Source organism: Gopherus flavomarginatus, chromosome 6 (genome assembly GCF_025201925.1).
Source record: "Gopherus flavomarginatus isolate rGopFla2 chromosome 6, rGopFla2.mat.asm, whole genome shotgun sequence".
Classification (NCBI taxonomy): Eukaryota; Metazoa; Chordata; order Testudines; family Testudinidae; genus Gopherus; species Gopherus flavomarginatus.
In genome coordinates, this window is record NC_066622.1 from 96,886,291 (window position 1) to 96,906,117 (window position 19,827).

Genomic DNA, 19,827 nt, shown 5'->3' on the forward strand with positions numbered 1-19,827 from the left:
CTCCTAACACTGTCATCAATAATCCTACCCCTTCAGGAGTGCAGGTTAAAGTAGCCTCAAGCTTACAGAGTAAATCCCGGCCCATCAAAGGGATCGGACAAGCTGGGGAAAAAAGAAAACGGTGAGGAAAACATTTATCAGCATAAACAACATTCAAAGGCAAAGTGAGTTCCAGAGACTGTGGGTTGCCCTCCACCCCAGTCGCAGTTTTAACCTCAGAGGATAGCCAGGGAGAGGGGGCATGATTTAAAAGAGAGAAAGTAGCCCCAGTATCAATGAGGAAAGAGACAGGCAGTCCCTGGACTGAAAGGGTTAAACGAGGCTCCTTGCTGGGAGGGGAGAAAGTGAGAAAGGAGCCGGCTAAAGACATTAAGGAAATAAGACCATCACATTGTTTGCCTTCGCCCCCGGGGTACCGTCATTGAGGAGGCTGAGTTTGCTGCGGCTGCTGCTGTTTCCCGTAGTTGATCCAGGCCTGGGGAATGGGCTGAGCTGGTGGTGCAGGGGTGTATTCCTCACTTGTATAAGCATCTGCGGATGCAGCCAGACCCTCTGGGCGTCCCCAGGGGCATTCACGTTTAAAGTGACCGGGCTGTCCGCACTGAAAACAATTTCCTGATGGCTGGGGTCGCCAGGACCCTCTTCCCCGAGCACCCTGGAATCCCCTGCCACGGCCACGGCCTTTGCCTCGAACACCGCCGTGAAAAGCTAAAGCCATCAGCTTATATTCTTCCTTTTTCTCTTTCTTTTTACTACTTTCCCTTTCTTTCTCCCAGGCAAAATCAGCTACGTCCAACACTGAAGTGACTGACTCACCTCCCCAACCAGGGCGAAACTTTAAGAAGTAATCCCTTACAGGGGGCACCGACTGATTCACAAAAAATGAAATAAGAGTAGGGTGGTCTGCTTCTCTCTCAGGATCCATCTGAGTGAACATTCGGGCCCCCTCCAATAGCCTCGACCAGAACTTTCTGGGCGGCTCATCAGATTCCTGCCGAATCTGCATGAACTTAGCCTGATTAGGCGAGCGGCGAGCCATTTCCTTGAGTCTCTCTAACAATCGCTCTCGATCTGTTCGCAGCTGAGTCAGCCTTGGCTGAGTCCAGTCTAGGGGATTCCAGCCAGCGGCCAGATCCCGCCTATCCATCCAAGTACGATTAACTGCATTGCTATCTCCCCATGTCCTTTCTGCCATCCACAATCTACTACGTTCCTCTCCGGTCAAAACTCTACTTAACAACTGATCCACATCCGTATAAGTAGGATTATAACTTAAAAACAATCTTTCTAGAAGTTCTATGATCTTTCGGGGATTTTCCCCAAAAGACCCTGACAACTGTCCCCACTCTTTCAAGTCCCATTCTAGCCATCCTTTATATTCCACAATATTAGCATGTTGTAACCGTCCACCATTGCCCATATAAGGTTGATCGTGCACCTGTAAAGGCATCTCTCTAACTATACTTTTATTACTCGCAAGAGATTTGACGGGGACATCCTCTGGGCTATCCTCGGGGGGGGGGCATGCACCCTGCCGTACCTGCTTGGACATTAGCCTAGTAACCACTCCTCCCGAGGTTTGCCCCTCCATTTCCTCCTCATCCTTCTGCAGAAATTCCAATCTGGTATCCTGCAGATTCCCCTCTGCTACAAGGAGAGAGTCCCCCTGCGGAGGAATAGGGGCAGGTGCAGAGGGGACCAGCTGACGAGTCAAAACACGCCGTGGTCTACACCCTTCATCGAAATAACCTGGAGGGGGTTCACTCTCGGGAGAGTACCTGACTGCCATAATTTTTAAAGATTTCCACAGCTCTGCTGCTGTGTCCCAACAAAACCAGTAACATAACTGTCCCGGATGGTCTTTTTCGATCTGGCTCTTTACTCCTCTTAAGGCAGCCTGTTCGAAAGAGCCATACGAAGGCCACCTCATCTCCAGGTCGGCCAATACCGCGGTATACCCAGTCCAATTCCTTACACATAGTGTGTACAACTTCTTCCTAGACATTCCTGTCTGTACTGGGAGTTTCCCTTCGTTCCATAACTTATTTACAATCCCCAACGGACTCTCAAGAGGCACGCTAGTCCCTTGACCCATGGTGTCTGACAGGAGCCCTCCAACTGGCGTTTACCCTGCTGTCCAGTACACGACCCCTCAATATTGAATTGGCTGGGAGAAATCTCCTGTGGCGCCTTGCCAATTCATATATGAGTGGTCTGACCACTGGACAGAGGTACCGCACCAGAAGGAATCCCGGACAAGCCCCCAAATTGTTAGGTAATAAAGCAAGTCCTCACTCACCTCTCCAGCACCCGAGTTCGTGCGGAGTTGGTATGGGGCACACAATTCTGTCAGAGACCAGACACCAATGCGTTGATCAACGGGCTCACACTATCCTTAGCTCTAAAAGCTTTAGATTAAGTGTGGCCCCTTTTTTAGGGGTGAGCATCAATATTTATACACAGAAGTAAACAAAGTGATTAACAAAAGATAATGGTCATGCATAATCAATCAAGATTTTACAGGAAAAGCAAGTTTAACAAGTAAATGCATAGAGATAAAGGCTAATGGCTACTTGAGAAAGGGGGTGTCATGAGTAGTTTGCAGGTCAGTGCTTTGTTCGATAAAGGGTTCAGAAAGGATTATGCAGAGACGGCCAGTCTGGGTGTGTTTTGGCTCCCCAAAGTTCACCAAAAGTTTAGACCCAACAACAGCATAGCCACATTACCTCCCTTTTACCCCACCATGCTTTCTGAGAGTCATGTTGCACTGAATACCCTGTCAGTATCAACTGTGCCAAAACCAACCCAGTGGAACAATCCAGTCAGGTTTTATATGTGAGGTCAGGGCCTTGCCCTTAAATAAATCTTGGGCAACTGGAACTTTATTAACCAATGATCTTACATTTAATAGTGTGAGCCCAAAACTGGGATCTTCTCAGGTAACACCCAAACTCCTGAGTTTACTTTACAGGCCAAAACCCGTGGTTGTGAGATTATGCAGCTCAGTTCTGATGTTATGCTTATAAGAAGCACACGGGATCTTTTTTCAGGGGAAAAGACAATAAGCCACATTTACTGAAGATACAACAATTAGCATATGCATTAAATTACACCACACACGTACACACACTGTCCTGCCAGTCGATGTTTTAGTTACCAGTTCAGAGTCCAGATCAATCTAGTGGCCAGCTAGGTTGATCACAGGTAGGGAGGAGCTGGGTTCCATCGGTCATGACACGATGCTCCGGGGAAGTCTTGGCAGGATGAACCGAAAGTTTCATGGCAAGGCACCCTGTTTATATAGTGATTTTCCTTTATTGGGACCAATGAGTCTTGCACCATTGTGCTGTAATTAATTGTTGTTTGACAAGTGCTTGTTTTCTTAAATTGTCCTTCTCATCCTTTATCTTGTTCTTTTATTAAGTTCCGCAGGGAGTTATCCTGTGCTGGTTTTGATCATAGCTATTTTGTCCCCATTGATAGGTGCCTGTCTCATTTTTAGAGTTGTCAATCTGCCCTCCTCTGACATTTGAATTGTGGAGTGTTGCAGCTTTCTGGCACCCTTGCATCTGTTTTCAGTTCTTCCCTCATACAGCTGGTTCAGCGATGGCCTTCACACTTATCTCTAAACACAAATTCCTCATTCACACACAAAAGAGAATTAATTGACACAGAACATTTTGAACAGGAACATCAAATTGCAATGCAAACAAAACCAATCATGGCATTCTTTTAATGATTTTAAAATGCTAAACCTCCAACAAATTGTTGACCCTCAAAGGTCTGTTACTGCTCTGAAATCAGTCAAGACACAGATTCTGGCTGATGTGTCTCTACCTATTGGCCCATTCCTTTCTGTTATTAAAAAATGGTGGCTGCCAGGATATGATCAAATCATACAAAATACATTTAATACGTGCTACGTTATTATTTTTTATTCTAAATTATATAAAATACAGAAATAAAATCCTACTACTACACTGATTTGTGCCAAACTACTGACTTCCACCCACCTGTCTTCCGTGCCTGTTTCCAGAGGGACCAAGGAACGCAAGTGCTCACAACTCTTCCCCCCACTGGGCCTCCACCATTTTGGGATACAGTGCCCAAAGCTAGGTGCTAGCCTGAGGATCCCCAGGACAAGATGCAAAAGCCTTCCATACAAAATGCCCCACTCCTAATCAGGAAGGGGAGCAGTCCTGGCTGTGTGGGGTGCAGTGGGCCATTCTTGAGCTGCACCAGCATTGTGGCCCCTAGACCGGGCTGCCTTGCTGCTGCTAATAGTCTGCAATGACTGAGAACTGGGGATACTACAGAGAGGATTCAGGCTGCATTTTTTTTTTTTTTTTTTTTTTTTTTTTACTGTAGAGGCTGGAAAACTGTATCAAAAATACAATCTCTTGAGGCAGCCCTTTCTTCCAAGTGAGCTTCCCCTCAGCTGTGTATGTATAGTACTTCATCCAGCCTCATGCAGTCTGGTATAGTCCCATGACCCTTCTACAGCAAGATTCAAGTTCCTACAGTTTGACCTAGTCTAATATAACTTGTTACAGCCTGTATGCAACATGATATGAACTGGATCAGTATATTCAGCCCTGAGTGCTGGGAGTGAGGCTCACACCATTTCCAGTGAACCCTGCTGGTTGATTTAAGGGCTGGTACTGATGGTCTCCCAAAGGATTTCTCTCTGAAGTGTAGTAGAATCTTGTTTTGACTCCTTCTCTCCTCCCAGATGCCCCACAAAATTCACATTTTTCTTGATTCTGAATGTTTCTGTACTCTGACCCCTTCTCTCTTGATGTCACAAAGGTTCCAAGAGAGAAGTTAAAGCACACAGAATTTGCCTTATCTTTTTTCAGTCTTGCTCTTTTTATTTTTAATCCCTAAATCTGAAACCTCCTGGATTCTGGCCATTATTGTCCTTTTGACCATGTCACCACCTACTCTCTCTTGCTTCATTTTTTCCCATATAAAGTTCAGGAGTCCCTTCCTTATTTCCAAAACTGTTGCTAACACTGCCCATGCCTGAACCTTACTGTGGTTGAACCCTTTTGCAGAGCTTACCTGTGATAAGTGCTGTATGAATGCTTATCGATTAATAGAACGAGGTATGTATAATTGTGACTTCAACTCATCCTACAATACCTTTCTCTCTCTCTCTACATTCTGCCCAAGCATCTCCCCCAAGTACCTTCTTAGTTTCTTCTTTCCTCCTCCAGACCACGTGTTCCCTGTTGCGCTCCAGCTGTGACCATATAGCACTCTGCAATCTAATTTAACTGCACGAATTATGTTGTGTTGCACTGTCTGTGCAGGTCTTTTATACCTAAGCCCTCTGAGAGCAAGGACATTGTCTAGCACATTTTAGCTATGGCAAAGCATAGGTGCCTTATCTAGCACAACAAAAATACAGTAATAAAAGTGCCATCTTTGGGTACAAAGGGCTGGACAGGAACTTTCAGTCTGGCAACACTTCCCTGTTTCACTTCCTACTCTTAACTGCAGCAGCCCAGCCAGAAGTTGAAACTAGCAGAAGGATTAATCTCTAGCTGTCTGTAACTTCCTATTGCTGTGTGGTGAATGGCTGCTGTAGGGTAGCTGCTCAGAGCTGCTTCTCTCATCAATCCAGCAGCACCTTCACAAGGAAAGAACATCTGGCTTCTAATTTCTCCATGCAAACTCAGGTTTTTGCTACAGTGTAAGTCCAGAGGGTAGTACTGCACCTGTTGGGTTAGGACCTGATCTAAGGTCAACAGGAGCCTTTCACCATACAGTATATTTAGTGGTAGACTTACCTCAGTAGGGAACAACAATACATTAAAGTTTACATTTTAAAACAAACAGAAATACAAAATGATAAATATGTGCAAAGCAGCTGAATTAATGTGGCAGACACCTTAACTTTTGGAATGACTTCACTTTTAACTGCTTGATATTTCAACTTAATGTTGTATTAATGCTAATGTGTTGCATTTAGTTTCTTTGGTTTTTTGCTTAAAGAAACAAGTGGGAGAGTGGTAGGAAAATCAAAATGGGTGGCCGAGGAGATACCTGGAGCTTGTAAAATTCCTAAGCTAAATAATGGGCCCAGGCCTAGGGTGACCAGATAGCAACTGTGAAAAAATGGGATGGGGGCGGGGGGTAATAGGCGCCTATATAAGAAAAAGTCCCCCAAAAATGGGACTATCCCTATAAAAATGGGACATCTGGTCACCCTATCCAGATCAAAGAATTTACAAGATCCTCCACATTCCACGGTGTGGCTTTTAATTCCTTGATTCTAAGCATCTGCTGAAGGATTCACTGACTTTCCTTCTTCTGGGTTACAAAAAGCCCTTTTTAAATTGTGAATTAAGTGATTCCTGTTTGCATGCACCCATGTTTGGGGTGGAATTCAGTAGCTATTTATAAGTCTGTACAGAAGTTTAAGCCAGGAGAAGGAAAACTGTGTAGATGTGGAAATGTAGAAGGTATTCAGGGAAGAATGTAATTACCTAGTTTGGTCAGGACACCTATTATGAAGGGCATTGAAGGCGTTGAAGTACACCCTGCTGGCAGACATCCTGAGAGCCCAGGGCTACCAGGTCCAGATACACGCCCTGATCGTGGGAGCCCTGGGCTTGTGGGACCCCCACAACGAGCCGGTACTGAGAGCGTGCAAAGTTGGTCAATGCTATGCCCAGCTCACAAGACAGCTATACAGAGACATCTACACGGAGCACATCACGGGACACCGTCAATACAATGTTGAGTAATCAAGACCGCCAACTAGGGAAATAACCCACTTCCTTCCCTGACGAGTCAAGGAACACACCCCACCCATGTACTTATTCGTGACACTGATACTGACTTGGCATACCTGAGCCCACTTATCCACTGATACTTTAAAAATTCCCGCACCCCAATCTGGGTCTATGCTGATTATGTGATATGTATGTATCTCACGATCCTGATAACCAATATGTGTAATCCCTCATAACTCAAGCCTGACCCCAGATATACAGTACCTTCCCTCTTAACTTGTGTATATATAATTTTAAACATTAACTTTAATAAAATTTTATGAATACTGTATGCTCTTCTCTTTGTTTGGTGGCTGTGAAGGGGTTGATTACAAAGGGGTTAATTCCAACAGGAGCACACAGCCCATATAGGAAAGCAGACAAATACCTCTGATAGCCCCCTACTTAACAATACTTAAAAGACAATGTAGAGAACAATGGCTGTGAAGTGTCTCCCCCAACCCCCAGCATTGCATAAACCAGTTTGAGAACGTGATGTGATACAGGGAGATAAAGGAGTTTGGGAGTGGATATTAGGGGACATACTCCCTAGAGGAGATGGTCAGAGAGGGACATGGACTGTGGGCAAGCTGAATAAACCCCAAAAGGGGGAAGATCTAGATAGACCTGCCTAAGCTTTAGGTCAGACAGATGTGTTTAGACCAGGCTTGCCGATTAATCGTAGTTAACTCACACAATTAACTCAAAAAATTTAATTGTGATTAAAAAATTAATTGTGACTAATTGCGCTGTTAAACAACAGAATGCCAATTTAAATTTAATGATCTGGAGGATGGCATGTACTGCACCCTCAGCAAGTTTACAGATGACACTAAACTTGGAGGAGTGGTAGATACACTGGAGGGTAGGGATAGGATACAGAGAGACCTAGACAAATTAAAGGATTGGACCAAAAGAAATCTGATTAGGTTCAACAAGGACAAGTATAGAGTCCTGCACTTAGGAAGGAAGAATTCCATGCACTGCTACAGACTAGGGACCGAGTGGCTAGGCAGCAGTTCTGCAGAAAAGGACCAAAGGGTTACAGTGGAAAAGAAGCTGGATATGAGTTGACACTGTGCCCTTGTTGCCAAGAAGGATAATGGCATTTTGGGCTGTATAAGTAGGGGCATTGCCAGCAGATCGAGGAACATGACCATTCCTCTCTATTCGACATTGGTGAGACCACATCTGGAGTACTGTGTCCAGTTTTGGACCCCACACTACAAGAAGGATATGGAAAAATTGGGAAGAGTCCAGAGGAGGGCAACAAAAATGATTATGGGGCTGGAGCATATGACTTATGAGGAGAGGCTGAGGGAACTGCGATTGTTTAGTTTGCTGAAGAGAAGAATGAGGGCGGAATTTGATAGCTGCTTTCAACTACCTGAAAGGGGGTTCCAAAGAGGATAGATCTAGACTGTTCTTAGTGGTATCAGATGACGGAACAAGGAGTAATGGTCTCAAGTTGCAGTGGGGGAGGTTTAGGTTGGATATTAGCAAAAAACTTTTTCACTAGGAGGATGGTGAAGCACTGGAATGGGTTACCTAGGGAGGTGGTGGAATCTCCTTCCTTAGAAGTTTTTAAGGTCAGGCTTGACGAAGCTCTGGCTGGAATGATTTAGTTGGGGATTGGTCCTGCTTTGAGCAGGGAGTTGGACTAGATGACCTCCTGTGGTCCCTTCCAACCCTGATATTCTATGAAATATTTTTTCTATAATTTTCATATATATTGTATTCTGTGTTCTAATTGAAATCAAAGTGTATGTTTTGATTACAAATATTTGCACTGTGAAAATGAAAAATAGAATTTTTCAATTCACCTCATACAAGTATTGTAGTGCAATCTCTTTGTTGTAAAAGTACAATTTACAAATGTAGATTTTTTTCTGTTACATAACTGCTCTCAGAACCAAAACAATGTACAACTTCAGAGCCTACAAGTCCACTCAGTCTTATTTCTTGTTCAGTCAACAGCTAAGACAAACAAGTTTGTTTACATTTACAGGAGATAATGCTGCTCACTTCTTATTTACAATGTCACCAGAAAGTGAGAACAGGCATGTGATAAATGAAGGGAGAGGGGGATAGCTCCCTTTTAATAACAGCCAGCCAGGCAGTTATAAAGTCCTTCTTGGTGGCTCTCCTCTGCTTGCTTTACCTGTAAAGGGTTAAAAAGTCCCCCAGGTAAAGAAAAGGGAGTCAGCACCTGACCAAAAGAGCCAATGGGAAGGCTAGAACTTCTTAAAATGGGGAAAAAAACTTTCCCTTTGTGGCTGTTGTTGTTCTCTGGAGAAAGGGAACAGAGCAGGACAGGGCTGCAGTTATGCTATAAAAAGCTTTAAAACCAGCAATGAAAAAGCATCAAATCATACCTCAACCCTGCTTATCTGAAACCCCAAATATGCAAGTAATCAGGGAATGTCTAGAAAAATGCAATTAGGGTTATTCCTTTTATTTCTCATTGGCTTGTGGACTCCTCTGTGCTAACCCTAGGTACTTTTGTTTTGCTTGTAACCTTTAAGATGAACCCCCAAGAAAGCTATTTTGGGTGCTTAATTTTTGGAATTGCTCTTTTAAAATCTAGCAGAAGCCTAAGTTCCAGAATGGGGAATCAGCCTTGACAAGGCATTTTCATGGAACTTTTGTAGCCGGCATTGCAAGGTATTTATGTGCCAGATAGGCTAAACATTCGTATGCCCCTTCGTGCTTCGGCCACCATTCCAGAGGACATGCTTCCATGCTGATGACACTTATTAAAAAAAAATAATCATCAATTAAATTTGTGACTGAACTTCTCAGGGAGAATTGTATGTCCCCATCTCTGTTTTACCCGCATTCTGCCATATATTTCATGTTATAGCAGTCTTGGATGATGACCCAGCACAAAGTTGTTAATTTTAAGAATACTTTCACTGCAGATTTGACAAAATGCAAAGAAGGTACCAATGTGAGATTTCTAAAGCTAGCTACAGCACTCAACCCAAAGTTTAAGAGTCTGAATTGCCTTCCAAAATCTGATCATGATAGGGTGTGGAAAGTACTTTCAAAAGTCTTAAAAGAAAAGTCTTAAAAGAGAAACTACAGAACCTGAACCACCAAAAAAGACAATCAACCTTCTGCTGGTGACATCTGACTCATAATGAAAATGAACATGCGTCGGTCTGCACTGCTTTGGATTGTTATTGAGCAGAACCCATCATCAGCATGGACGCACGTTCCCTGGAATTGCGTTTGAAGCATGAATGGACATTGGAATCTTTAGCACATCTGGCACGTAAATATCTTGTGACGCCAGCTACAACAGTGCCATGCCAACGCCTGTTCTCACTTTCAGGTGACATTGTAAACAAGTATCAGAGGGGTATCCCTGTTCGTCTGTATCCACAGAAACAATGAGGAGTCTGGTGGCACCTTAAAGACTAACAGATTTGTTTGGGCATAAGCTTTGTGGGTAAAAAACCCACTTCTTCAGATGCATGGAGTGAAAATTACAGATTCAGGCATAAATATGTATTGACACATGAAGAGATGAGAGTTACCTTACAAGTGGAGAACCAATGTCAAAGGCCAATTTAGTCAGGATGGATATGGTCCACTCCCAATAATTAATGAGGAGGTGTCAATACCAAGAGAGGGAAAATTGCTTTTGTAGTGAGCCAGCCACTCCCAGTCTCTATTCAAGTCCAGATTGATCGTGTTACATCTGCAAATTAATTGTAGTTCAGCAGTTTCTCCTTGAAGTCTGTTTTTGAAGTTTTTTTGGTTGAAGTGTGGCTACTTTTAAATCTGTTATTGAGTGTCTAGCAAGACTGAAGTTCTTCTCCTACTGGCTTTTGTATGTTACCATTCCTGATGTCTGATTTGTGTCCATTTATCCTTTTACAGTGAGACTGTTTAGCCAATGTACATGGCAGAGGGGCATTGCTGGCACATGATGGCATATATCACATTGGTAGATGTGCAAGTGAAAGAGCCTCTGATGGTGTGACTAGTGTGGTTGGGTCCTGTGATGGTGTCACTGAATAGATATGGGGACAGAAAAGGCAATGGGGTTTGTTGCAGGGATTGGTTCCTGGGTTAGTGTTTGTGGTGTGGTGTGTAGCTGCTGGTGAGTATTTGCTTCAGGTTGGGGGGCTGTCTGTAAGTGAGGATTGGCCTGCCTCCCAAGGCTTGTGAGAGTGGGGGATCATTTTCCAGGATAGATTGTAGATCGTTGATGATGCACTGGAGATGTTTTAGCTGGGGGCTGTATGTGATGGCCAGTGGTGTTCTGTTTTTCCTTGATGGGCCTGTCCTATAATAGGTGATTTCTGGATACCCGTCTCGCTGTCAATCTGTTTCCTCACTTCCCCAGGTGGATATTGTAGTTTCAAAAAAGGCTTGATATAGATCTTGTAGGTGTTTGTCTGAGGGATTGGCCCAAATGCAATTGTATCTTAAGCCTTGGCTGTAATCTAGTAGGTCGTGTGATGTGTCCTGGATGGAAGCTGGAGGCATGTAGATAAGTATAGTGGTCAGTAGGTTTCCGGTATAGGGTGGTGTTTATGTGACTATCATTTATTTGCACTGTAGTGTCCAGGAAGTGGATCTCGTATGTGGATTGGTCCAGGCTGAGGTTGATGGTGGGGTGAAAATTGTTGAAATCCAAGTGGAATTCTTCAAGGGACTCCTTCCCGTGGGTCCATATGATGAAGATGTCATCAATGTAGCATAAGTAGAGGAGGGGCATTAGGGTGCAAGAGCTGAGGAAGCGTTGTTCTAAGTCAGCCATAAAAATGTTGGCATACTGTGGGGCCATGCAGGTACCCATAGCAGTGCTGCTGACGTGAAGGTATAGGTTGTCCCCAAATCTGAAATGGTTGTGGGTGAGGACAAAGTCACAAAGCTCAGCCATCAGGTGTGCCGTGGTACACCAGGGATACTGTTCCTGACAGCTTGTAGTCCATCCTTGTGTGGAATATTGGTGTAAAGGGCTTCTACATCTATGGTGGGCAGGATGGTGTTTTTGGGAAGATCACCAATGCATTGTAGCGTATCAGAGGGGTAGCAGTGTTAGTCTGGATCTGCAAAAGCAGCAAAGAGTCCTGTGGCACCTTGTAGACTAACAGACGTATTGGAGCATAAGCTTTCGTGGGTGAATACCCACTTCATCAGACACATGTGAATGCATTGTAGTTTTCTCAGGAAGTTGGTGGTATCCCGAAGATAGCTGGGAGTGCTGATAGCGTATGGTCTGAGGAGAGAGTCCAAATAGCCAGATAATCCTGATGTACGAGTGCCAATGCCTGAGATGATGGGGCGTTCAGGATTTCTAGGTTTATGGATCTTGGGTAGCAGATAGAATACCACTGATCGGGGATCTAGGGGTATGTCTGTGTAGATTTGTTCCTATGCTGCAGCAGGGAGTTTTTTGAGCAGATGGGGTAGTTTCTTTTGGTACCCTTCAGTGGGATCGGAGGATAGTGGCCTGTAGAATATGGTGTTGGAGAGTTGCCTGGCAGCCTCCTGTTCATAATCCGACCTGTTCATTATGACTACAGAACCTCCTTTGTCAGCCCTTTTGATTATAATATCAGAGTTGTTTCTGAGGCTGTGGGTGGTGTTGTGTTCTGTACAGCTGAGGTTATGGGGCAAGTGATGCTGCTTGTTCACAATTTCAGCCTGTGCATGTCTGCAGAAGCACCCTATGTAAAAGTCCAGTCTGTCATTTCGATCATTAGGAGGAGTCCATGCAGAATTCTTCTTTTTGTAGTGTTGGTAGGAGGGTTCCTGTAGGTCAGTGCTCTGTTCAGTGGCGTGTTGAAAATATTCCTTGGTTTGGAGATGGCGAAAGTAGGCTTCCAGATCACTGCAGAACTGTATCATGTGTGTGGGGGTGGTGGGGCAGAAGAAGAGTCCCCGAGATGTGGTTGGATAGATTAACAGTATTGTTGGGTGAGTTAAGGGTACCACGGTTGTATCCTCCTGTGGCACGTAGGAGTTTAGATAGTTTACTGTCCTTTTCCCTCTGTAGAGAAGTAAAGTGTGCATTGTAAATGGCTTGTCTTGTGTTGTAAAGTCCAGCCACATGAAAGTTTGCGTGGAAGATTGAGCTCTCAAAACTGGAGACTCTCATACAAAACCATTCTTGATCTTCTCCTGTTTGCTGTACAGGATGCTGATCAGGTGGTTCCTCGGTTTCTTTGGGAGTGTGTGGTACAGTCTCTCACCATACTCAGTGTAGTATGTCAATTGCAATGGATTTTTTTTTACCTTCAGTCCATTTGGTATGATGTCCATCTGTTTGCACTTGGAGAGGAAGATGATGTCTGTCTTTATCTGTGTGAGTTTTTCCATGAAGTTGATGGATTTCTCTTGGTATTGACACCTCCTCATCAATTATTGGGAGTGGACTTCTGTGACGCTGTACCCCATAATGCTTTATGGGAATATGACATCACTGGAATATGTTTTGTGCTGCCTGTGCCATGTAACATCTCTGTAAAGGTTATGGTTTACTATATCTATTCATCCTATTTGTACACATACATCATTTTGTACTTGAGGTTAAGAATATTGGCTGTATACTTGCTTGATATCTAAGTAAGCTTTGAGAGGCATTTGGTCAGCTTCTTTAGGAAGGTATTCGCAAGGTTAAGTACCCGATCAGGAAGCACTTGGGGAACAATGCATCTTGGAATGCTCCAATCCACATAAGAAGTCCTCCTGGAGACATACAAGATACCATGTGGAAATTGGCTTCTGCCTGTAAAGACTGTGAGTCATGCTGTCATAAACAGATTGTTAAGGGTTAATGTCTCTTTCACCTGTAAAGGGTTAACAAACAGTGACCTGTAACACCTGACCAGAGGACCGATCAGGAGACAAGATACTTTCAAATCTCGTGTGAAGGGAAGCCTTTGTTTTTTGGTTTTGTTCTCTCTGGGTCCTGGACGGGACTAGAGGTGCAACCAGGTTTCTGACAATCTTCCTGCTACAGTCTCTTATCTATTCAGAATTGTGAGTAAGAAAAAAGGCGGTTATAGTCTTTTAATTTGTTTTCTTATTTGCATATGTGTACTTGCTGGAAGTAGCTTAAATTGTGTTTCTGCTGGAGAAAGTTTCTTTCTATTGTTTATAAGTTGAAAGACCCTGTAACTTTTTACCATCTCAAGTGCAGAGATAAGCCTTTTACTGTTTTCTTTCTTTTTTTTTTTATTAAAGGTTTTGCTTTAAGACCTGCCTGATTTTTTTTCTCCAAGTTAAGGCTCAAAGGATCTGAGTCTGTGCCCACCAGGGAATTGGTGGGGAGAAGGGAAAGAGAGCAGGGAGGGAAAGGTAAATTTCCTCTTTGTGTTACATTCATGGAACTTGAATCTGTATTGCCCCTGGGAGAAGAGGGAAGAAAAACCTGCTCTCGGCTTTTATCTGTGTATCTCTCTCCAGGGAAGAAGGGAGGGGAAGTGGTGATTCAAGGATTTGAATCACAGTGGTCTCCTAGTGTAACCAGGGAGGAAGAAAGGAGGGGGGAAGGGAAATGGCTTATTCCCCTTTGTTGTGACACTCAAGGAATCTGGGTTTTGGGGTCCCCAGGGAAGGTTTTGGGGGGACCAGAGGGTATCAGGCCCTAGAAATTCCTGATTGGTGGCAGTGCTACAGAATCTAAGATGGTAATTAAGCTTAGAGGACTTTATGCTAGTACCCATATCCTGGACGCTAAGGTCCAGATTTGGGAATTATACTATGACACATGCATGGACATGTAACTTGCCCAGGTGACTCTAGAACTCCGTCTTGGAACTGGACTTTGCATAGGAGTGAGGAGGGGGTCTCCACCCACAAGAGACAGTCTATTTAAACCCCTGGGAGACCCCTCCATTTTGTCTTCATCTGGCTAAAGAGAGAGCCTCTCAACCCCTCCCCCAACCCCCTCCTCCGCCCCCCCGGATACTGAAAGAAACTGGAACAAAGGACAGAGACTTCAAGGTATGTGAGTGATTGCTGGACCCAGGCTAAAAGGAGATTAGTCTGTAAAAGGGAGCATTCTGGAACTGGTGAGATTATCTGTATTCAGTTTGATTAGACATAGATTTGCGCATTTTATTTTATTTTGCTTGGTGACTTACTTTGTTCTGTCTGTTACTACTTGGAACCACTTAAATCCTACTTTTTGTATTTAATAAAATCACTTTTTACTTATTGATTAACTCAGAGTATGTATTAATACCTGGGGGAGCAAACAACTGTGCATATCTCTCTATCAGTGTTATAGAGGGCGAACAATTTATGAGTTTACCCTGTATAAGCTTTATAGAGGGTAAAATGGATTTATCTGGGTTTAGACCTCATTAGGAGTTGGGCATCTCAGTGTTAAAGATAGGAACACTTCTGTTAGTTGCTTTCAGATAAATCTGCAGCTTTGGGGCAAGTAATTCAGACCCTGGGTCTATGTTGGAGCAGACGGGAGTGTCTGGCTCGGCAAGACAGGGTGCTGGGGCCCCGAGCTGGCAGGGAAGGCAGGGGTAGAAATAGTCTTGGCACATCAGGTGGCAGCTCCCAAGAGGGTTTCTGTGATCCAACCCGTCACAACTACATCTACCCTGACTAAATTGGCCTTCAACATTGGTTGTCCACTTATAAGGTAACTCCCTTCTCTTCATGTGCCAATATATATTTATGCCTGTATCTGTAATTTTCATTCTATGCATCTGAAGAAGTGGGCTTTTGCCCATGAAAGCTTATGCCCAAATACATCTGTTAGTCTTCAAGGTGCCACCAGACTCTTCATTGTAAACAAGAAGTGGGAAGTAGTATCTCCTGCAAATGTAAACAAACCTGTTTGTCTGAGCAATTGGCTGAACAAGAAGTAGGACTGAGTGGATTTGCAGGCTCAAAAATGTTACATTGTTATATTTTTGAATGCAGGTTTTTTTGTATATAATTCCACATATGTAAGTTCAACTTTCATAATAAAGAGATTGCACTACAGTACTTGTATTAGGTGAATTAAAGAAAAAATTTTTACAGTGCAAATACTTGTAATAAAAAATAAAGTGAGCAATGCATACTTCGTATTCTGTATTGTAATTGAAATCAATATTTGAAAAAGTAGAAAACATCCAAAAATATTTAAAAATGGTAATTGACTATTGTTTAATAGTGTGATACATTTTTTTTAATCGCGCTACAGCCCTAGTTTAGTCTGTTTGTATTGAACCCCCTTTTTCTTGTTGTGCATTATTCCTACTTGTAAGACCAAATAATATTTTGTTTGGCTGTTTTTCTGTCATTGGTCATAGCTCCCAAAGACCTGAAGGGCAGCCCAATCTAGTTGGGCCTGCTGAGTAATCATGCTTAATATGGTTAGTACACAGAGTACTCTGGGACACATACTGAAGAGGGGAGAACTAGGGTTGCCAGGCATCTGGTTTGGGATCCTGGTGGCTCTGGTCAGCACCAGCGACTGGGCTGATAAGTCCTGTTGGCGCTCCCTGCCTACTATGGCTCAGTGCAGCTCCTGGAAGTGACCAGCATGTTCCTGCAGCCCCTAGATGGCTGGGAACCATGGCCAATGAGAGCTGCAGAGGTGGCACTTGTGACAGAGCCACCTGGCTGTACCTCCACCTACGGGCCAGACATGCTGGCTGCTTCCAGGAGCAGCACAGAGCCAGGGCAGGCAGAGAGACTGCCTTACCCCCTGTAACCGTGCCTTTAGTGGGTCACACAACTGAGAATGAAATTCAGGACAAACTGCTGAGAAATAGGGCAGACACACCCCAAACTAGTGGTTATTCCTCCATAAGATATACCAAACAAGCAACAAAAATAAACTTCTGTCTCACCACACTGGCTAACAAGTCATAAAAACAGTTTCCTTAGGTATTCCAGTCCTTGTATTACCCCCAAAACCACTGGATTTAAAGGTGAGTGGTTCTTTACAACCAGTCTCATCAAATAAAAGGTTGTTCTGATCCCAAAGAACCAACTACACACCCAGGTCATAACTATATAACTTAGATCATGGGTAGGCAACCTATAGCACATGTGCCAAAGGCGGCACGCAAGCTGATTGTCAGTGGCACTCACACTGCTCGGGTCCTGACCACCGGTCTGGGGGGCTCTGCATTTTAATTTAATTTTAAATGAAGCTTCTTAAAACATTTTAAACCTTATTTACTTTACATACAACAATAGTTTAGTTATATATTATAGACTTATAGAAAGAGCCTTCTAAAAACATTAAAATGTATTACCGGCACACGAAACCTTAAATTAGAGTGAATAAACGAAGACTCGGCACACTGCTTCTGAAAGGTTGCCGACTGACTTAGATCTTACCCAAAAATCATGCTGATGCCAGTCCTTTAGTATCTAAAATCTAAAGGTTTAATTCATAAAAAGAAAGAAAGGTGAGAGACTGCACCCTCAACTAGAGCCCTCACCCCCTCCTGCATCCCAACCCCCTGTCCCAGGCCCGGTGAAAGTCAGTGAGGGTCGGGGAGAGAGTGACGGAGGGAGAGGGGCTGGGGTAAGTGGGGGTGGAAGTCTCAGAGAAGGGGTGGGGCAGGGGCAGGGTAAGGGTGTTCGGTTTTTTTTTTTTTTTAATATACATTCTATGGTAGGATAGGTTCAATATGTGTGATCAACACTAACTGTGTCTCTAATGAACCTTACAAATTGTCTCCTAGCTGTACACACTCACGTGTACGCTCTTGAAATAACTCCAGCAATAGAGTTTCTGTTCCGTTTTCATTTCTGCTTCTTTAAGGCTGCTGCAGGAAAATAAAGAAGTCACTGCACCACTTTTTCTTCTTTCACAATACACATTCCCCAAACCACAGCTGAGAAGAAAAATCTGAGAAGAAAAATCAGAAACTATGCAAGAACAGAAGGGCAAAGTCAGTGCCTCTTACACAATTTGCTTTTTCTCTGTGACCTTTCCAACTGTAGTCTTTTAACACAGAAAATATGAAGAACTGTATTTGTAAAGGTTAGGATAAATCAATCTGGATAAAATGTCCCTCGATGCCATCTGGGTCAGTGGGCAAAGCTAGAAGAACCAAGATATTTTTTCATATACTGACTGCATGTGCCCTCAGTTTGTCAAATACACAAATATCTTTTGATTCGGAAGATCTCCTCAGTGGAGTTGTGTGTGACCAGAGGCCTGCTCCAATTGTCGTTACCAACAGTGGAAGTTTTTCTATTTTCTTTAATGGGAGTTGGGCTGGCTGCCAGGAGCACAGTTCAGCAATACACAGTAAATAAGGATATTCTTTGTTGCTTTTCTGTTATGCTCCATTCCTCATATGGGGCAGAAGGGTGCCTAAAACATGGTGTCTACTTCAGTCATACAACTCATATAGTCCTAATGAGGCACATGGCTACTATCTTCAAGTCAAAGTCATAAACTATGAGTGCAGTTGTCTCTAGCATGTTATGTCCAAAGCCCTGCAGACAGGGAAGCAAGCACTGCAGGACCCAAATGTTGCAGCAAGGTCCTTAGGTTTGCAATACTCCAGTGCTGGAAGGCAGGCACTGGCTTTAGATAACCCAATACTTAAAAGACAATGCCATTAAAGCATTATGTCAGGCAATGCTGGGCCAACGTTCTTGCCTTGGGACAGGGGAGGTGGCCTGCAGGCAAGAAAACTGAAACAAATTTCTCACAGAAAGGAAACTCCCCATTTTTTCATTGTTCCAGTTTGAATCTGCACCCCCCAACCAAAATGGAATGGCTGGCTGTCCCCAACTCCCCAGGGGCAGCTGAAGCAGTCTCTTAGAACTGGGGGCAACCCAGCTCCAATTGGGCCTCCCAGGGTTTCCAGGACTGCCAGGCTTTCTGCTCCCTGGCAAGGAGCTTGGAAGCTCTGGTGTCCAATCCCTGACCTTGCTGTATAAAGAGTCTGGGTTATCCTAGCTAAAAGGTACCAATTCCATCCTTATTGTCATGCACAAGCACCTATTTGGGGCAACCCAGAATTGCAAATTGGGAACAAAGCTGTAATTTGGGAGAACTTGGTCCCTTTTCTAACAGCAAAGCAATGTTATGACCAGCCATCCTGAGCAGAGTAGCTGTACTTAACAACTAACACATTGCTAAGCTAACATATCAGTTTAGTCTGGATTCCCTAGGAATGCCAGAGGTCCCGGAACTATTGGTCACCTTAGAAATAGTTTATAAACTCTGCAGGCCTATGTCCATTATGTATACTTTGCTAATGAAGAAGAGTACCATTAGTTTGGAGTTCATCACTATCCCTAATAGAATCCCAGTGGCAGGGTATATTCTGTAATGTTAAAAAATCTCAGGATCTGCTTGATACACCAAAAGATTGTATTCAAAATGCATTGGATGCCACAGAGGTTGCACAAAAGCTAGGCTTTACCCTCTGAAGTTTGTTGGCCTTGCAACAAAGAAAAAGGTACCCTGATATGTATGCTATGAGACTGGCCAATGGTCAGGCAGTAGTGGAAATAGGTGGGCACAAGAATTAAAAGTGTTCAGCCTCAGCAGCCAAACATCAGCCAGAAATTATATTCTAGGTTATTTACCTCCTAAACTGAGGGCTTGTCTACATCAGAAAGTTGCAGCGCTGGTGAGGGAGTTACAGCGCTGCAACTTAGGAGGTGTACACATCTGCAGGGCACCACCAGCGCTGCAACTCCCTGTTTGCAGCGCTGGCCGTACTCCCGTTTTGTCTCGGGTGTAGAGGATCCAGCGCTGGTGATCCAGCGCTGGTAATCAAGTATAGTCACTTACCAGCGCTTTTCTTGACCTCCGTGGAATAAGCAGGTATCCCAGCATACCTGAGGAAGCCTCTGGTAATCAAGCTGGTCTCCTTCCCCGGTTTGCTCTCGCGTTCCCCGAACCCCGAGCAAGCAGGTCTCCTTCCCTGAGGTTTGCTGGGTGGTTCCGGGAAGGCGAGAGCAAACCGGGGAAGGAGACCAGCTTCGCCGCGGTTTGCTCTCGCGTTCCCCGAACCACCGTGCAAACCGCAGGGAAGGAGACCTGCTTGCTCGGGGGTTCGGCGAACGCGAGAGCAAACCGGGGAAGGAGACC

General features: G+C 44.1%; 1 protein-coding gene across 1 annotated transcript; it reads right to left on the reverse strand.

Moving 5' to 3' along the window:
* Positions 1 to 212: 212 nt before the first annotated feature.
* Positions 213 to 19,430, reverse strand: LOC127053958 (uncharacterized). Its single transcript, XM_050959480.1, has 2 exons — positions 19,416 to 19,430; positions 213 to 2,726 (listed from the first exon to the last, which is right to left on the reverse strand). The coding sequence occupies exon 2, from the start codon at positions 2,093 to 2,095 to the stop codon at positions 419 to 421; it is 1,677 nt and encodes a 558-aa protein (XP_050815437.1). The 5' UTR covers positions 2,096 to 2,726; positions 19,416 to 19,430; the 3' UTR covers positions 213 to 418.
* Positions 19,431 to 19,827: the final 397 nt, after the last annotated feature.

Bases quoted from the DNA above. Each gene is read 5' to 3' on its own strand.
- LOC127053958 (XM_050959480.1), bottom strand. From the start codon at position 2,095: ATGGGTCAAGGGACTAGCGTGCCTCTTGAGAGTCCGTTGGGGATTGTA.